At 40.6% G+C, this 19811-nt stretch overlaps 1 protein-coding gene across 2 annotated transcripts in view; it reads left to right on the plus strand.

Annotated features, from left to right (window-relative positions):
• Positions 1–19811, plus strand: part of SPTLC3 (serine palmitoyltransferase long chain base subunit 3) — a 114981-nt gene that overhangs the window by 93807 nt on the left and 1363 nt on the right. For both annotated transcript variants that reach the window (XM_075088234.1, XM_075088235.1), the window contains exon 12: positions 15608–15665. In XM_075088234.1, the coding sequence (XP_074944335.1) occupies positions 15608–15665 (58 nt within the window). The remainder of the gene's footprint in view (positions 1–15607; positions 15666–19811) is intronic.

The raw sequence follows: 19811 nt of genomic DNA on the forward strand, positions 1-19811 counted from the left end.
TCTTTATCTCAGCCCTCAAGTTTTCTCACTTTTCCTCTTCTGATTCTCCCCCTCCCCATCCCACCAAGGGGAGTGAGCAAGCGGCTGTGTGGAGCTTAGCTGCTGACTGAGGCTAAGCCATGACACCAGGTTTGCAGTAATGCTTGAGCCACCATCTACAGAGAACAGTGCTGATGCTGAAAATTGTTCGTTCTAGCAACAACCATGCCCAGCATCACTGAACATTGTGATATCCTCACTGGGCATCACTGCTGGTATGCCACCGCTGGGAGTGGCTGTGGTATGGTGACAACTGCCTGTGCTGTTCTGCCAGGTGTAACTGATGTGGCTCCAGGGCAGGCATGGAGGTCTATCCTCTTCTTTGCAGATACAAAGGCCATAGCCTGTAGGTCACTCCAGCAGATGAGTTTCTTTCTGGCAAACCAGCTGAACCAGAAGATGTAGCCATGAAAGCAGGACACTGTAGAAAGTCTAGAAAGTTGATTCTCACCAGTAAGTCAAGTACTTGCAGTAGCAGACAGAGAAATGTTGATATGTGTGACCTGGAGCAATGGTGCCAGATGTCATGGGTGAAGCTTGCATCTCTAACGCCCCTGTTGAAATTGTCTCAAAGAATTTGCTGTGAACATGCGCTGACTCTGGTATCATGTGAATGCGCCAAGGTATATGTATCCTCCAGTTCCTGGAGCACAGAACCGATCTCTCGTGCTATGAAGTACAAAGTACCATCATGTTCATTGCCCTTTTCTTCAGTAGTTCCATTTCTAGTCCCAGCACAGCAAGCAGCAGATCTATCTTACCAGTTTAGAGCACAGCATAAAGTGGAACAGCTAAGCCTATTGGGGTCCAATATGACTCTATATGGTCCATGGCACCACAGTGAGTAAATGTTTCTTGGCACAGGCTGGCTTTTGCTGTGCTGCAGATAGCCTCTTATCCAAAGCGAGTTCCTCATCTGTTGACCTCTCCAGCAGCTGTTCTGGAATGGCACAGAAGTGATGAAATCAGTGGGGATGTTTCAAAAGCATAGCTTCCCCCGTGTGTTTCCTGGAGCTTGCTCTGACAGGAGTATCCTCTGTGTGTCCTACTCTCCCCTTGTTGTTACTACACAAACCTTGTGATGACTTGGCTCTCTGCACTGTACAGAAACTGTTCTGTGCATTGCTGGGGATCCTCCTTTCATGTGGGAGTGCTTTTCAAAATTCTTAACACCAAGGATGCTGCTACTCTCAGCCACAGTGGTCAGAAGACGCATGATATTTTTCATAGTTTCTGGACCATCTGTTTACACTTTTGGTATTTCCTAGTGTGCAGAACGTCCTGATACAAACTCTCTGACTCCCACTGCACACTCCAATACCCATATTTTAAAAATTCCTCAGCAAACCACTCTAATCTATGGACCAGAGCTTTAAACTGGATGCAAGAGACGCAGTTCTGATCTGTCTCTGCTCTGCTAAGTAATTGCAGATGAGAAACATTAGTGTTCCTTGCCTCATTTTTATCCCCCTGTAAGACTGTGATAGTGATCCTGATTTATTTGTAAAATACTAAGTTGAACTGATGAGAAGAACTACAAAAGAGCTAAGTGTTGTTATCATCTGAGTGATCTTTTAATTTCTACATCTCAGAACTTCTCCGTTACTCCTGTCAAACTCACGAGTACTCTGTTTACCAGACCTTGTGTACAAGACAGTACAATGATGAAGACTAATTATAAATCATAGAAGAAAATTTCTGGAAAACAGATTCTTTCAACATTTCCATTTTTTGCAGGCTTTGTCAGTGTCTTACTACAATGATGCCAATTGGATTAGGAAGCTTTTTAAAATATTAATTTATCTTTTCAAAGATTTGTAACTAAGCCCTTCCAGTTTGTTAAAATGTAATTAGTCTCTGCTTGTTAATATGGTGCTTATTGATTTTTTTAAGTACACAAGACTTCAAAGCTAAAAACAGTGTGGAGCCGAAAAGCAGAGAAATGCCTTGTTCTTCCATAACTAGGAATGTTAGATGTTAACCAGTGGCAAACAAAACAAGGAAAGCTGATGGAAACAAGGAGTGTCTTCTGTTTGGGACAAGTGATACTGTGGAAACAGGTCAAGAACAACTCCCAGAGGAGAGAAAAATGCTTCAAGGTACAGATACTCCAGTAGATTTTCCACAGAACTCTTCCAGCCCCAATGGAAAATGATAAGATAATAAAACATTATGTATTTCCTCAGAACTAGCTCTGTGAAGGAAATTTGGGCATGTTTGATCACTGAGAGGCAAGTCCCTAAAGCAGATTCTTCCCTGAGGGTGGTCTCCATTTGGTCACTTGAGATACTAGCCTTCCAGGACTAAAACTGGCAACAGTGAGTAAAGCCAGCTTTCAGGAGTAAAATAGGGAGAAACAGACACAAGAGCCCTGTCTGATTTTCATGCTGGATTTTAACAGATGGGAGAAGAAATATCTTGGTAGTGAATATAGTAAGGGACAATGGACCTCAAAAGAATAAAGGCACACTGACAACAGTTATGTGCTGGTCCCAATATAAGAAGATTTTTTTTCTAAAGGTTTTGAAATTGCCATTCACTTTATAATTGCAGATTTACTGTATGATGCCATCCCTGGTGAGCACAGAAGGAGGTCAGCTGTGTGATAACGTCTAAGCTTTGATTTCTGTATTGTATACAATATAAGTGTTCTGGTCTCTTTCTGTTCTTTGAAAATCAAGGGACTACCTAAGTTTTAAAACTACTTCATAGTCATGTAGACAGTACTGTCAGGAGATGTAGTCAGTGAAAATACTTTACCAAGTGGTAAAAAAGAAAGTGGAAAAGGATGGAGAGAAATCATTCAGTTCAGGATTGCCCAGTTGCTTTAGAAACTGCTGTTTGTAACAATCTTCCAATCTGAGTCTTGTCAAGTCATCATATAAGGCTGTAGACATGGTTTGATTTAAGCCAGTTCAGTAGTAAGTCTTCATTACTTTGGTTTGCTTTGCCTTAACCAAGAGCATAGGTAAAAGCATCTTTGTAGGCAGACAGTATATAGAAGATTGTAAAGATAAGCAAAGTTTAGGCGATGGTAACTTTCAGAACAGGGATGATGCTGATGACCACAAGGGAGCAGCAACTGCTTTCTGTGATACTTCTGAAGCCAGCAGGGATATTTGTCCATGGATTTGTCCATGGATGCAGCACACTGAATTCATTTAAGTCATCTACATAAGTTTAAGTCACCAGCAGCCAAAATAACAGTCAGTGAGGAGTGGAAAGCTCAGATGTTTTGAATGTGGAGTCAGGATCCTGAGTCTAAGTCAAATTTTATTTTAAAAATTGTCTTAGAGATATGCATTTCAGTGGTGTCACTGCGGGGAGTCCTGGGGAAGAAGAGGTGGTGGGGAGAATGCTCTCAGTCCAACCGGTTAAGTAATCCTCTCAATCTGGGTATAAGAAGTAAACTCAGATCCTGGAGGTATGGGACAAGTGGCAAAGAAAAGCAGTGCTGTGGTAAGAAAGTAGAGGCATAAAGTGAGAACTGTGAAACGTCAGCCTGAGAGAAATGGTGCAAAGGTAACAAAACCAAATCGTAATGGGTCTGTTAGCCATAAAAAGGGAAGCAAAGAATTGAGTCATGATGTAGTGAAGTTGGGGAATTTGCTGCATGTGGCAGTGGCAAAAAAAAAAAGTCAAAGATTTGACTCTGAGTGTGCCCTGAGGAGCCCAACATGGTGGCAGAGGTGTGATGTAGCATTGGCTGGTCTGCTGTTGAAATAGAACCTGCAGCACTGAGATATACAAAGCAAATGAGTGAGGAATCAAGAAAAGTAAAAGGCAGTGTTGGAAAGACTTAAAATAATTAAGGGAAGAGGAGACAGCAGGGATCCAAACACCCTAAAAATCATTGCTACAGGGGAACTGAAGACCTATAAGGGGGATCAAGAGTTTGCTTGGGCAACACAGAATGAAAACTTGCCCATGGAAGAGAAGTTGTAAGGTGGGTTGCAATCAGTCAGCAAAGGATTAGATAATGCACACAAGGGAACAACGCAGGGATAAAGTGATGCTAGGTGTAGGGGATTGGATTTGAGGACCCACAGGGCCCTGTCCAGCTTAATCATCTACTATTCCATGGAGACAGCAATGAAAGACCTGCATTGTCTCCCTGAGAACTAATTTCATTAGGTATGAGCTTAGGTCACATATTACAAATAGGTCTCTCTTATGTAGGATTCTGGTTTGGAGTTTGCAATGATTGATAGATTCGTTAAAACGTCATCACTGAAACAGGTGAGAATTTTCTGTTTAAAACTAAATAAATGACGACAGAAACAGCAAAAAAGCCTTCTGATTTTCTTGTTTATTCTCCCTGCAGCTTAAGATGGCTCAGGAGACTCCTTGGTGGGAGAGAGAGGAGACAGGATAAGAAAGGATAAGCAAGGGATATCAGCATTTCGTTTAGATCTTTGGGTACCTGGTTGCTTTTAAACTCTACCTCCCAGTATCTTTCTCTGTTTTTTCTGAATGTCAGATAAGCCTCATTCTCGTGCTGAATAATATTTATACTGTGATCTCCTGTTTGGTCTGGAAAAGGCACTTGGCTAGATTCTCAGGTAGTTATAACTGAGTTTTATTGTACAGATGTAAGCAGAGTTGTACTTGAGGATCTAGCCCACTGGATTGCTGCTTGTACAGCTGTGCTGTCTTTTTAAAGCCAAATTAGTCCGTATAGAAAGATTTTCTCCACAGAATTTGGCTGTCATCCTTGTGACAGTATATTTTCAAGTAGATCCCATGGGCCAAATTAATTGTAGTGTTCTTCTGATGTCAGTGATGTTACCCCAAGTGTGAATTTGGCCCCATTGTTCTAAGGCTAACAGAGGTTTTTTTTTTTAATGAAAGTGGATCATAAAATATTCTCAGATTTTCATCTGGTTTTGCTTATAGTAATTATCCTTTCCTGGAGCAAAGTAGTAAAGAAAATACATATGTTCTCCAGTGTCTCACATAAATTGCACTGCTTGTTTGCTGCAGCCCAAGACACAAGCTACAGGCAGAAATTGATGCATGTGCCCATGCATGCATGGACAGAGTTAGCCACTTTCTCCACCTGACAAGCAGCACGGCAAAGGTTTTTAAAGTTGTCTAGTATAAGTGCTGTATCAGTGAAACACATTGATTTTCAGTGGCTTTTTATACTTTAGAAGGAAACTGTTCTGGCAACAAATGCATCAAGATAACACTGAATTCCACACTTTGTTATTAATGGAAACAAAATATATGGGTTTTTTTAACAGATTTCCATTTTATTTAATATAATATCAGTAAGGCTTGCAGAATTAATACTGCAAGAAGGATCCAGCATATCTTTGCTGAAAGGTTGCACCCAGTTAGGTCAGAGAAGACATGGGATGTGATTACAGTAAAATCAGCTGAACCAGGCAATTATTACTGATGATTCCTACTCTGGAATAACACACCTGAAGGAAGGCACAGCTGGGACTCCACTGCTATTGTTTGAGAAAGAGAGGCTGGCTATCTCTGCCTGGCCACTGGTGGATTGCATTTGCTGTGTATCACAGCTAGTGCTCCCAAATTTGTGTTGGGTGAAGTCTTTGAAGAAACATCAAGAACCAGAGGGGTCTGGTTTAACTATTGTGTCACTGTTCAGTGCAATCTTCCCATTACAAATTTGATGAACATCAATGAAAAAGTTTAAGTGGATATAAGACATGTCCTGAAACACCATATAAGGAGTAGAAGGCACTTTACAGGGCATAAATTTATAGCAAACCTTAAGATGCAAAGTCTACAGGTGGAGTGCTCCATCCCTCTCTAAACCACTGGGACTCCTCACACACTCTTGTTGACCAAACCTTTTGGTCAATTTTTTTATTGCCATGGAATATAGTCATAGTCATCAAATAGTCATAGAACAGGAGTGCTCTTGATTTACAAAAAGGCAACAAATAATTTAAGACTGACCTCCTGAATAAATGTTTTAGGAAATAGGTGTGAAAATGAAGGATGTGGAGCTGTGCTACCTCTCAAGCTTAGGAATCTGTCTCTGCAGATGTATATGAGGCTTCATCTGGGGAAACCAACCTTCAGAGTCCACAAGAACTGAAAGAAACCATGGTGCAGAATGAGTTCTTTCTGTCTGAGCTCAGTGGCCACTACCCTAATGTAATCCAGCATGTTTTCTGGCCCTCTGGATGTTTAATGAAGAGTAAAGACCAGTTCTACCTCTGTGGTGTTGAGAGTGGGAGTTATTCTTGAAAGAGAAATGCTGATATTGGATCAGCCCTAAAAGGAGTGGTGAAAGCTGTTCTGTTGTTATGCAATTTTCTTTTATTTCTGTTGTGAATAGGGGGGTGGAAGAAAATGCACAGAGATTGACCCTGTGCCCATGTAAGCAGTGTATCTGTGAAAACCATGTTTCCTGATGAAAGGAAAATAATGTCCTAAGCAAACAGATATGACATAACCTAACAAAAAAGACAAGAGGGATCTCTAACTCTAGCTATGGGGTTTTTTTTCCTCCCCTACAAGAATGAGGGAAAGCAGCTGAATCTACTGTATGTTTTCAGGAAATCTATGGGGAGTCTCTTAAAGGCAGATTATTAGCCAAAGAGTTCTCATTTGCTGGATTTCTCCTAATTCAATATCAAAGTTTAAGTACCCTTTTTTCTCCAGAGTTAAGGATCTGATTTCAGGTGTGTTTAGTGTCAAAGACAGACAGAATTTCCAGTAGAGTGAATTTCTCTCCAGTGTATGTAGAAGAAATGTCAACTGGACGTAGCTACATGTACTTTAGGGCATACTTCATGCTGTTCCTCAGAGCTGTATCTACTGACTACTGCTCCTCGGTGTCTAGGAACTCCCTTTCTTTGCCACCCTGTTTACCTGTCAGGCCTTCAGAGAGCACTGTGACTTTAGTGCAACCCTACTGTCCCATTAAAATGGCACTTTGCATGCACAGCCTTAAAATACAGAAGTGTGAAGGAGGAGACAATTCATTTCCTGTGGTAGGGAAAAGCCAAAGACAGTATCTCTCAAAGCCTTTAAAATTAGGTTGAGGAAAAAATGAGAAAAACATGTCTGCTGTCAAAGACAGTTTCCTAGTGATGTCTCCATGCCAGAGATGTTCTCCTGAAGGGTGAACAGTTGTCTCCATTTTTAACAGGTGTGGTGCTACCCTGTTACCCTTAAAAATAGTTGAAGCTGGAGCAAAGCTTTCCTAATGAAATTCGAAACCAGGTAAAACTGCCTACCTCAGGAAGTCTAATAAAATCCTGCAATTCATGCCAGTTGTGCTGATATCTGCAAACTGGGGCAGTTTAGTGAAAATGCAGAAAATTTACTGTAACAGGTAGAAACCAAGGCAGTGCTCAGTAATGCCACATCGTGCTGCTGCTGGAGTCAGCACAACTCAGTAATTTGACATTAGAGATTTTAGACGGGTGAAATTGCAGAAACTGAACATAGTTCTAAGGGAGCTGCATACATCAGAGTCAAAACCAGGAGAGGTTACTAATCCACAGAAGGAAATACTATCCACCTCTGTACTTATCCAGTCGAAATCAAGAGTTACAAAGCATTTTCCAAGCCTCAAGGCCAAGATATTTTTCTCTGATAGCAGTCTGTACTTTATATCAACATCTCTTTTGGACCTCCTTACTTCATAAGGTACTTGGGAAATTCCAGAGTCCTAGAAGTGAACAAATGTTTCCTTATTTTAGAAGGATGAAGGAGGTCATCCCTTTCTCCCAGCCTCCCCAAGTAAATATAGGCCAGTTAACCTTATGTCAGTTCTGAGACAACTGCAAAAAAATCAGACGTGCAAAATAGTCAACATCTAGTTAAAGAGATGGTGACATAGAAGACACCAGTCAGTATAGTTTTGATAATAAAATGGCTGTAGAAAATAATTTTAAATGTTACTACCCAAAATGCAGCACATATTAAGTGAGTAAACTGATATATCAGAACTGAAGGGTATCAGAAGGGTATTTTTATCAAGGTTCTGCAATGATTTGTTCTTGCCCTCAGGCTGTTCATTATTGTTATCAAGGATTTCAAAGAAAAAAATAAATACATTAGCTGCTGGAAAAGTTGCAGATATGCCATAGTAGTAAATAAACAAGACGGGTCAAGTCTGCGAGGCAAACTGCAACACTTGGTAAACTAGACTCCCCTGAACATGTGTTTTAAAACAGCAAAATGCAAGGTCATACATCTGAGAACAAAGACTTACAGATGACAGTTTACATCCTGGAAGCAGTGGCTGTGAAAGCCTTGGCACAGATACAAGATGTGCGCTTTGTCAATACATATATGTGGACAGATTAAATCCAATCCCAACCATTCTAAAATCTGTTGTGTTAGATCTATATAATTGATCATTCTCGTTAGCCAAACCATTCAGGTTTTGGCCACTGTGCAGACTTCAGTGAAAGTTTGCCTGCTTGGGACAATTTTTCCACATATTCCTAATAGCTGGAAAAAGGCAGAAATTACCTAATTTTGAACTTGAAACTTAGTTGGTTCTTGTCCCCCTGAAATGCCTTATCATCTGCAATGAACATCCTGCAATTGTGAACATTACTGTTTGGCACACCAGTTACCTGACAAGAGGTGTAGTTTTAGGGCAGCACTGCCAATTTTCTAAGTGAAGAGAGAAGGCCCTGTGGAACTCAGACAGTTCAAAACATCACTAAAGGTCTGTTGGATAAATGGTGATGTTGGATTGGAAAAATCACTCTGCATTCTTGGAGATCATAAACACTTCAAGACTGAGCAGTTCAGATTGTTCTTCGTTTTATGAAAGAAAGAATTTGTTGAGTGTTCAGATACTAAGAAATGCCATGATTAAGGTAATCTGTGCAAACTAAAGTAATTTTCTTTGTGAGTGGGGATTAAGGTAGCTTCTCATTGCATGACTGCCATTGATTTTTCCACAGGTCCCCTACCTTACTGATTTGCCCTTTGCATTAATTTTAATACAGGCTTGTGAGTTCTATCTGTCTTCTGAAAATGCAGTGTGAACTGTGACTCACTGGGGTGCTCTTGAAAAATATCATCCCATTGAGTCTTCACTGAGCAGGTAAGCTGCTAAAACTTAGCATCAGCCAGCCCCACAGGTGGGGATATACCACAGGGAGGGAGCTAGAAGGGACTTCTTTACCCTCTTGGACTTCCCACCCTCTGCCATATAACACCAGGGAGGTATTTCAAAGCCTGAGTAGGATGGAGTGGGGAGAGAGAGGACTAGCAGTGATGGCGAGCGGAGCTTCTTGGCTGTGCTGCAGGGTAGTAATTGGCCACACTACAATGATGGGTGGTAGATTTGGTCTTCAGTCCAGAAGCAGAGGGCTCAGCAGAAGCAGCTTGGCAGTTACAGTGCCCTTTGCTGACAGTTCTCATTAACTATAGGAGAAGCTGTAAGGCTCTGCACTCGTAACAATCAGGCCATTTCTATACTTCTATAACTTGTGACCTGTGGGCACAAACACTGGAAAAATGTATTGTTAAGCTCTAGAAAGAGCTAGCACACACATACACACTCACCCACATTAATCTGGCTAGGACCGCTCCAAGCTCATAATCTGGACATTCATCTGATTGATGGTAAAGTGGTCACTCCCTCCCTCAGAGCAGGGCTGCAGTCTTTGCGTTATTCACTGGAAGTGGCATTTTTTCTTCTCTGGAAAAGGCCTGTGGCTGATACTTTTACACCCTTTGTCAGAACACCCTAGTTACAGTTTCATGCCTTTCTGACACCAGTAAATAGCATCCCTTTTCTGCACTTCTTGGTGAAACTGGATTCGCTCTGTAACTGTAATGCTCCACATTCCTGCTGTACCCTTCCTGGCATTCCATGAGCAACAGTCTGTCCTACCTGCTGGGTTGATTAGCACCAGTTAGCTCAAACCCAAATAACAGCACAGCATTTTTACTGAAAGGACCTCAAAGATTAATCAAGCCTCTCATAGCTCGTGTATGGCAGTAAAGTAAAAACTGAGGTACAAGCTGGCAAAGCAGTTTTTTTCTTTTTTCTGTTTTGGACTTTCTGGATAAACTGTAATGTTAGGTATGTCATGGAGCCTAACTGCTCTTTCCTGGTCCTGTTCTCCAAATCGCAACTTTCTAGAAGATTTGAGCTAGCCTCTTCTAACCAGTGTCCTAGCACTGGGGTTTTAATAAGTCTCAAGGTGCTGGTTTTCTCAAGCAAGGTGATTTGGCTTTCTGACAAAGTATGGCTGGGAGACCCCTCCCCATACAGACTTTCTTTCTTTTACTGTCTTCCAAGCTGCTTTGCCCTGCTACAACTCTTGTGTTGCAAAGGCAGGAAGGCTCCTGGATTTCCTGTCTTTACCCGATGAACATCACTTAGCATCCAGCCAGAAGACTTGGTCAGGATGAAAACAATATTGAATGTAGCAGGTTTCATTTATTTAAGAGAGTAAAATGTCTTTCTTTTCAAAGTGCTCCTCTTTAGCTTTCATTTCCTGTGCATGGAGTAGCTTTGTCTTGAGTACAATAAGTTGTTGACCTTCCTTAGGGGTCAAACATAGCTTCCCTTTCGAGAAAGATAAAAACAAGCAATAATAGATACTTTGGCTGGTCTAAGATACTTGGTCTGTACATCTGTGATGTTGCTGTAATTTTTCCTGGATGTTTTTACCAAGATAATTCAGGATGAGATGCTGTTGATCCATTTATTTTGGTAGGTACACAGGATTTACTTAAGTTGTATCTCCCCCACTCTTTATGAGAAAAAAAATATTCCATTGTAACTACACCTAAGAGTGTGAGGTAGCATGTGTACACTCTAATGAGACTGCTTCATGTGATTTTTAACGTGGCATTTTACTCTTTTCAATGATTTTTTTCTCTAATCTTCTGAGACTGATTTTTTTCAAGATCAAATAGAATAATGGAGAAGCCCAGACATCTTCATGCATTATACAAGCCAAGCTGCCATTCTTTTAATATTGCTCTTCTTTTTGTGTAAACAAATTTAAATTTTCCTCCTTTTAGGATTACTTGTTTCTAATGTTTATGTTTCTTTAATTCTTGTTTACTTGTTTTTAAGTATGACTTCTAAGTGATACTAGTGTTCCTAATAGTTCCATGTTACATACCACATAGTATATGAGATCATGTCAGCAATTCAATTCCCAGTAGCTGTGCCTGCATGAGTAAGGCACTTGGATTATCTCGTCAGTCTCTGTAAGTGTTAGCAGTGAGTTTGACTTCTTTTATATAGAAGTTTGAGATCTTGCCCATGGTGTGGAAGCTGGGAGGAACACGCTTTAACATCCTCTACAAACTGGACAAGAAATAGAAATCCCCACAGGTGGAAAAATTCCATTAATTCAGTGATTTGAGGCTTTATTGCTGATTTGTGCAAATGGCAATAGATGCTGGGATTGTACAGCATGTGGGAGGAAGGAAAAGCAAATCTAGGCACTTCATCCCCCCATACTGGAATAAGCTGGGCCAGCCTTAATACTTCTGAATTATTAAACCTTCTGTTCTAAACCTTCATACTCCCTGTACCCTTCTTATTCCTTCCAGAAACCTCCTTCAGGCCTTTAGAGTTCCTTTCTCTGGTGCAGAAAGTAAAATGAAGTCTGAAAGTGCAAGTATGTATCCGGCCATATAAAAAGCTCAAGTGTACATGTATTCTTGGAAGCAAAAGAACTAAATCACATCACAGCTGAGAACAAGCATTCGCTCCATCTCTTGCTGTTGTGGTGCTTCATAGCTATTAACACACGAGCAATCCCCTCCTCCTTCACCAAAACCCTCACATTCATTCCACTGCCCCATCATGATGAATTAAAGTTAAAAATGCCTTAATGAAAAGGGGGCTAAGTGGAAAAAGGCCTGAGCAAAGTATCTTTTTTGTTCAGAGACAAAAGAGCAATTCTGGTATCTAATTTTGGACCCCTGGGAAATGCCTTGATACTGAAGTGGTCAGCACCATGTAAAAACTTAGTGAGAGACTGGTATTCTCCACTGCCAGCAGCCGTTCAGACTTGTGTGGGCACCCCTCAAAACCCCTAAGGAGAAGCTATGGTTGCAGTCCTTTCAGCCATTTTAGGACTATGTAGGTAAATGTGGTCCAGTGGCAGCAAAAGGCAGTTCTGTTTTTCATAAAGATTAAAAAATATTTTTGAATGACCCTCCTTGTTCTTTACTATTATACGGTATTAAAATATAAGAGCGCAGCCAAGGAGAAGAGAAAACAAAGAGAAAAGCCTTTAAAAAAATTCCACAATTTTATATCCTTTCCCTACTAACCCACCACAGAATTTAAGGGTGGGGGATTCGAGGGCTGAAAGAATCTTCATATGGTGCCAAAAATTCCCCACAGATCTCTGGTCCCTCTGCATTTGGCTATTTAAAGAAAACACATTGTGTTTTTGATGCTAGTTTGGATCCACTTTCCATATGAGGAGGTGGGATGTAATTAATTAGCTGTTCTTTTGATTTCTATCACATGTACCTTTCATAAGGGCATGTACTTTTGACAGAGGCTAGAAAAAGGAAATAAAATACAAGCTGCACCGCTTAAGTCTTCTGCATACAAATGATGGATCAGCAGGGGATTATCATGTGTATTTTATTGCTACCAATGCTGATTGAGTCACATGAGTGTTAATACAAACCTAGGAAAAAAGTCTGGATTGAATCATAGTAACAGAGTTTAAAGTGTTTATTTTAGCCATAACTGCATTGTTTTTACGTAACGTCTTTGATCTGAAGGTTGAAAAGAGGCAAAGCCAGTAGTCCACAGTAGAAGTAACCAAACTTCTCTGTAGAGTTTAAGAAAATGAACTATGTAGTAAGACACCTGGACATATACAGTGGGGAGGTGAAACCCAGACTCCAGCATGCCAAAAAATATAATTCATTGACATTTCAGCTAACAAAGTCCCTTTTCTGGATTTCATAGTGACTGCATTAATTTTAAACTTTAGGTGGATCATGTCCTAGAGGAAATCCAATGTAACAACAATGGTACACCTCCCATTCAGCACAATAAAAGAAAATAATAAAGCTCTCATACTGGAAAGGTCAGCTAAGTCCTCCAGCCCGTCCATCAGTACAGAGGTCCAGCTGCCCTCACTCCACATCCCTGTTGGCCACGGATGGTTCTGGAGACCCCTCAGAGGGTCCCCTCCGGACTGGGAGCTGAATTTGCCATCACAACAGCAATTTGATGCCTATGTCAACTTAACAAAATTACCAAAATGCGTCTCTTGGAGAAGCAGCAAAGTCCTGTGGGTCTGCTCTCCTACCAGGATTGAATTTGCTCATCAACCTGCAGACCTAGAGGAGCTGCAGCACCCAGGGAACTCGCCTGTGATCTCTTGGGTCAGGGAATGAACCAGAATAAACAAGTCCTGTAGCCCCATTTATCTCTCTTTTCACACAGACACACAGACACCCCACCCAACCCCCACCCCGCCAGGCAAGCTAAGGAGCATCTCCTGAAATGCTTGCAAACTGAGGGCATAATGATACTGTTTAATTGCTCAAGCCCTTTGTCATCTTTATCTCTACCCAGAAAGAAGGTTTGCAGAGGAACTACTGCCTTTTCCTAAGATCTGCTCACGTAGCTGGGAAAATAGGCTAGATTTCTGTCACACAAGTCCTTTCTCAGGTCCCTCTTCCACCAAAAGGCCAAACACGTTTAGTGGATTCAGTGGGTCCCTCCCTTTACATTTGGTGAAAGTGCACGAGCATTATTGTGTGACTGTTCTTTTCTTTACTCTTTTTTCTTAAGCACATCTTTCCAAAATGATTCCTGGAGGGTTTTGCACAGGCTGACTCTCGCAAAGCCCTCTGTGAATGAGCAGACAAAAAGGCAGGTTCCTTTGTGGGCCATTTCAGAGCCAGAGCCTACCACAGCTGCTTCAAAGTGTTCTTGTGAATAATTCACCTCTCACTTAGCATCAGGGGACCCAGGGATGCTATAGACTAATAGAGGCCCATTTGAATCCTCCCATAAGTCTACTGGCCCATGCACTTTTGCTATATGCATGCATGTTATTGCAAAAGTGACTCACACCTTAATGACAAATGTTTTAAAAATAAAGCTCTAAAATTCTTAATTCAGTTATTAACTTTAAATGAATTGTTTAGGTTGTTTCCTTCCATGAACCCTACCTCCATTAACTTATTCTCGAGAATGTATTTATGGAGCCATGTGCTTCTCACATGGTTGAGGCTAAAAATAACTTTAGAAACTCATTCCAGATAAAACATAATTTAAAATCCACTTTGTCAGCCTAACACTGACAGTAACTGGTCTCTTAGCCTGGTTTCTTTATTTGTAACGACAGCCTTGACCAGGCTTTTGAGTGCTGATTATTTCTGGATTTCCTATCCTTCTGTTTAATAATATATCTATAAACACACACATTCCTGAGCTTAAGGAAACCCCAAACTACACACAAAGTTTATTTTCTCTGCATGGCCTGGCCTTCCACTTGGGCAACAGGCAAACTTACTTTCATTCATAAATGCACATGTACACTGTGCAAACAGGCAGAATCAGCGCCGGTTTCTTGTTTGGTTTGGTTTTGGGGTTTTTTGGGTTTTGGTGGGTTTGGTTTTTTTTTAAAAGAGGCTTATCAGACTCATATTGTCTAAGTACTGAATTATTTTTCCCTGGTTCTTTTTGTCAGTGATCGGCAGAACAGCTGTTTCAAAATATCTGAACCCTCATGGGTCAAATCCGTCTTCCATTTAATTCCATATGAGTTTTGTCACTCACTTTAAAGCCAAGACTGTAACTCATAATAGACAATTATGCAATCCCTGGATGAAAGAGATGTTTTCTCCTTGCCCTAGATAATTAAGTCCAATGGAGGCTCTTTCCATTCTCATCTCTAGTTGTTTTTTTTTAATTAGTCTTGAGATAACAGTGTCCTGAGCTCCAAGGGTTGAAATTCTTTAGAAAGGAGATTTTCAGCATGTACCTTATAAATCTGTGGGCCAGCAACAGGCAGCTAAGAAAAGCAAACATATTGTCAGTAGGCTCAGGATCTGCACGGGGATCTATATGTCTACTGAAAAAAAAATGCAGCAGTCCACATTAAAAACTAGATGGAAGACCACTGATCTTGCTAATGTTAAGCTAGCCCTGGAGAGATTTTGGTCTCATAAAAATGCTTAGATTTGTGGAGAAATTCTTGGGTTTTCTGGTTTCAACACTTTTCTGTATGGATCCCACTACTCATTTCTACGGTGCTAGGCATTATTTGTAAAGAAGCATACTCCCTTCTGCTTTCAGAAGTCATGTCATTTAATGATGCTGCATTTTCTCTGTGCAATAGTACGGAAGGGGTCATTTCCCTTTGTGTAAACTAGTCGCTATTTTAACTTGACATTATTCTGTCCTCTGGTATGTCTGTTCCCTTCCTTCCTTTTGTTCGTTCTAGGTCCCTTCTCACATGGGAAAGTTCCCTTCACCCTGGTTGTCATGCGGAATTTTTTATCTGCTGGTTTCTAGTTTTGGTATAGAGTTATCACTTAAAACACTGACTGAAATGACAGCAAGAGAATATTTACAGCATTATTTTCTCCCCAACCTTCACAGCTTTTTCTTCTGAGTGCTTCTCTCCCAGCAACTGTTGATCATCCACACTGGCACCCAGGTTAGTAGGGTTCCCTTAGCATTAAGCAATGCATGACGGTATTTTTGCAACATCATTTCTGCTGCATTTTTCTGCTCTGGATTTCTTCATTGTTGTATTGTCTGTTTGGAATGGAGTTTGTTTCTATTTTTCTTCAGCTTTGTTTACATTTATCAGTTTTGTGTTATTTGCCAAATTTAGCCCATCACTTCTCAGTTTCTTCCCCAAATAGTTAATAAGTGTGGTAATCCAGAGCCTTGCTCCAAACTGAAGACTATTTTTATATATAATATATATTTTATTATATTTATACACATATATGTGTGTATAATTCTTTTAATTGTTTTTACTGTTTAAATAATCTTCAGTCAGTGGTAGAATTCTGTCCTTTGAACCATGAGTGTTCAGTTCATTTAATAACTTCTAATAAGAGTCTTTCTGCAAGGGCAAGTAGGTTTTGTCTGTTATTTTGCTGAAACAAAGAATGCTAGGTATCATATCTCTTTTCATGTTATGCTTGCAAGTCCTCTCTTTCTTTAATGATCATATCAACTATTTTACTTGGTACTGATGTCTACAGTAAGTAGATGCCATTATAGATATAACCACTGCACTACATGAACCAGGGCTGTTTGTAGTCTAACTGCTTCAAAGAGGATTGCCACGCATTTTCTAGACACAGAATTAAAGCTACTATACTTAACTCATTTGAAAAGATACTGCAGCCTTGATGGTCACATGAAGGAGTCAAAACAGAGCAATTTAAACATCTACATGTTCATACTCCCCCAAGATGCTAAATGCTGTCCAGTTTAAATTAGTTTACTAGGCAATCATGTAAGTTTGTTTGGGATTCCTGGAGGGGTTCAAGCTCAGCATCCTTAACCATTGCTAATATTTTTGTCATCTAATGCACCAACAATCAGCAGCTTTTAGTTGCACACATATCCAATTGATCCATTTAAGATCTAATACCTCAAATTGTATTATTAGCCAGGAACAACCATGCCTTCCAGCCCTTTTATAGCCCATACCCCTTTTTTCCTATCCATTTCGTTGTTTGGTTTTTTTTTTTTAAATTGAAACTGTTAAATTAGTGAAAGTTCTAGTGAAGGTAAGGTTAACAGCAAAAGGTGCTTTACGGCTTATTCCTGCAGATTGGAACACAATTTATGTTTGCACCATCTCTACCTGCAGAGACGGAGCAGTTGCACCACACTATTTAAGTATCCCAGCTCCAAATTAGAAGAGTTAAACTGATATGAAAACCCTGCGTCCTTTAGCCTCAAGGAAGTATCGGGAGTTAAAGGGGCAGAAATCAGGTTTAAATAATTTCAGTAAGTGCATGCTAAAAACTAGCATTTAACACAAAATTAATTCTTAATGGAATTTTAACGTTGTTGGAGGGGGTGCGGTACTCATTACAAAAGGCAGGAAATTCAGAGTTAGCACTCCCCTGTGCACCATCACCTTCTTTGCATGTGTGCATTAGAACTGGTGCTTTGTTACACGGGATATATTGTGGGGTTTGGGCACTCATAGGTTGTCTATGCAGGCTAATTTCTGCAGCCTCATCTGATGAGAGCAGCCTCCAAACTCTGGCTACTCTGCAGCAGCAAACACCACCATAGGCAAGACTCTCCTGTGGAGGTTTTAGGCTCCTTCAAGGCAGGCTCACCAACACTGCTGGCTGCAAGTGCTTAGAGTTAAGTAGCTGGGAGGTAAAATCTGCAGCTACTGGAGTTTGTGTTCTGCTTTGGAGCATCTTTTACTTCATTATTTCCTATATGTCAGCATTAGAAATGTAAGTTTAAAAAATATCTCACTAATTTAATATACTCTGTGGCTTGAAGTTTGAAGGCATTAGGGGAAAAAAGTGATTGCAAGATTAATCATAAGAGCAGAACAGTGGATAACAGTCCAGGCTCTAACTACCACAACTTCCCCAGTGACCAAATACACAAGCTAAAGCTTATGTGTGGCCCAAACTCAGTGCAACTCCATGAGATAAGAGGCAGGTGTCTGAGGACAAAAGTCTGGTTTGCTGTTTGGCAGGAACAGGGATTTGGAAACCCCATCCACCACTGCACACACAGAAAATCAACGGACAGCAAGCAGTAGACAAAGTTGTATTCTCTGTGAAACAAAGAGCTGCCAAAATGTTTATGGCAGGTTTGGTTTTTTCTTTTTCCTTTGGGCAGGCAGAGCTGTGTTTTAGCCAAGCAGCTCAGAGCCTCACCCGCACCCAGGGAGCACAACTGCTGGGCCCATACCAGAAAAGTACAGAAGCGTTTATAAGGCATGCACGTGGTCAGGGGAGCCCTCTAACAGTTTGTGTGCAGGGTTTTTTTTAAGCATATTGATGGTTTGGAGTGTTTGCTTCAGCATCTCGTTATGTCCTTTAATGAAACTACTGGCAATGAGGTAGTAATTTTTTTTATTTGGTTTGAATTTCTAAAAAACATAATTTCAGCAATTTTTCTCTGTTGTTCTACACACACAGAGAAATTGCTTTAGACAGGAAGAATTTTCTAAATTGAGTTAGACTTGAATCAAATGAAAACCTATTTTTAAAAAGCACTGTGGCACTTCACATTCTTAAAAAAAATTCTTGTATTCCCAATTGTTTTTCAGTAAACTTTCATTGATCTGTTGAAAGTTCTGCAAGCATGAATATTCATATTTCAAACATCTGGTTTGCAAATTAAGCATTTCAGAAGTCCTATATCCTCACTTACTACAGAATTGTGTGTAAAACTTCAGCAAAAACTAACTCATTTCCTTGCCAGGGCCAGTTGTGCATTATTCACACAAATAGACCTTTTTTCCATTGACTGGAATGGGAGCAGAATCCATCCTGAAATAATGTCCCCCCCTCCTCCTGTTTTAATCCGTGACAAGAGACAAACAAATAAACCCTCTGAAATTAGTTTCATCTTTTATGTCCTAATTGTTGTCTGAAGCAGGTGTCAATTGGATCTTTTCCTGTCTGACTGTGGTTAAAAAGCAACATGTTGTGGTTAAACCCACTTGTAAATTGTAATATTTTACAGAAATTCAAAAAAGGGTTAATTTGCTTCCCCCTCTTCCTCCCTCTCCATTTATCATTCTGTTTCAAGTTATTTCTTGTTTAAAAAAAGATCTCTCTAGTGTCTCCATATACAGTAAAAAGACTCTTCATACATAAGACTCTTCATACATCCTGCCTGCGCTGAAGTTCATTTATTTGCAAATCATTGAAAAGAATTTCCTTTTATAGTGGGTCCAGAGAAAAATTTTCTGTTTCCTTGAGCCAATAGTCTTATCAACCACCTGCTTTGTGGATCTAGCACTAGAAACAGCCTCAGAGTTTTTAAGCTTGTGAAGAGGCGACTGTAACTAAGAGGCTGGCCCGAATGCCCTGCTACTTGATCAGACTACCCAGAAAAAAAAAGAAAACACTACCAGCAGCTTCACACATCCCACATTTTAAGAGAATTACATTATGTACGAGAAAATTGTTACATAATATAACTGCATATAGGGAACAATGGTTATAGCCAGTGCAATGGAAAGATGAAGTCTGAGCTTGATCAGATGGGGCTGTGTTGTTTTCCAGTGGTGCTTGCCCCTTTTTTATACCAGCCTTTCTAAAGCCTCCCATGAGGATCTGAGTAGGGTTGCATCACCTCCTGAAGACTATTCTCACTGCACTGGGATGTTATTGATAAACACATTGATAAACGAGGAAAAATCTCAGTTGTTGATTAGCAGGAAATATCTGTCTTGGGCAGCAAGGTGGAGCTCCAGGTACTGCTTTTTCTAATCCATTTTGTTTCATGCTTGCTGTTGTCTTCAGGGTACTGAATGAGCAAAAATCTCTTACAGACAAGTCAGCTGCCTTGAATAAACATGTGCTTTGATCTTAAGTGATTTCCTCAGCTGCCTGTATCAGTGAGTTGCACATTCAAACTCTTCTCCCTCTCTCTCAAGTGCTGAGCACTGCTGTAAACCCCCTGTAGCCATATAAAGGGGAGCCTCCAGCCAGCCCGGCCCTGCCTCCAGCCAACCAGAGCAATTCCTCCAAAATTTCTGCTTCCGGCAGCATCAGGAAAGACATTTGAGTCTTTTCCCCAGGCACTGGTGGGTGCCCTCTCCCCCCTCTTCACTGGCATGCACCAGGCGTCA

The sequence above is a fragment of the Phalacrocorax aristotelis genome, chromosome 3 (assembly GCF_949628215.1).
Source record: "Phalacrocorax aristotelis chromosome 3, bGulAri2.1, whole genome shotgun sequence".
NCBI lineage: Eukaryota > Metazoa > Chordata > Aves > Suliformes > Phalacrocoracidae > Phalacrocorax > Phalacrocorax aristotelis.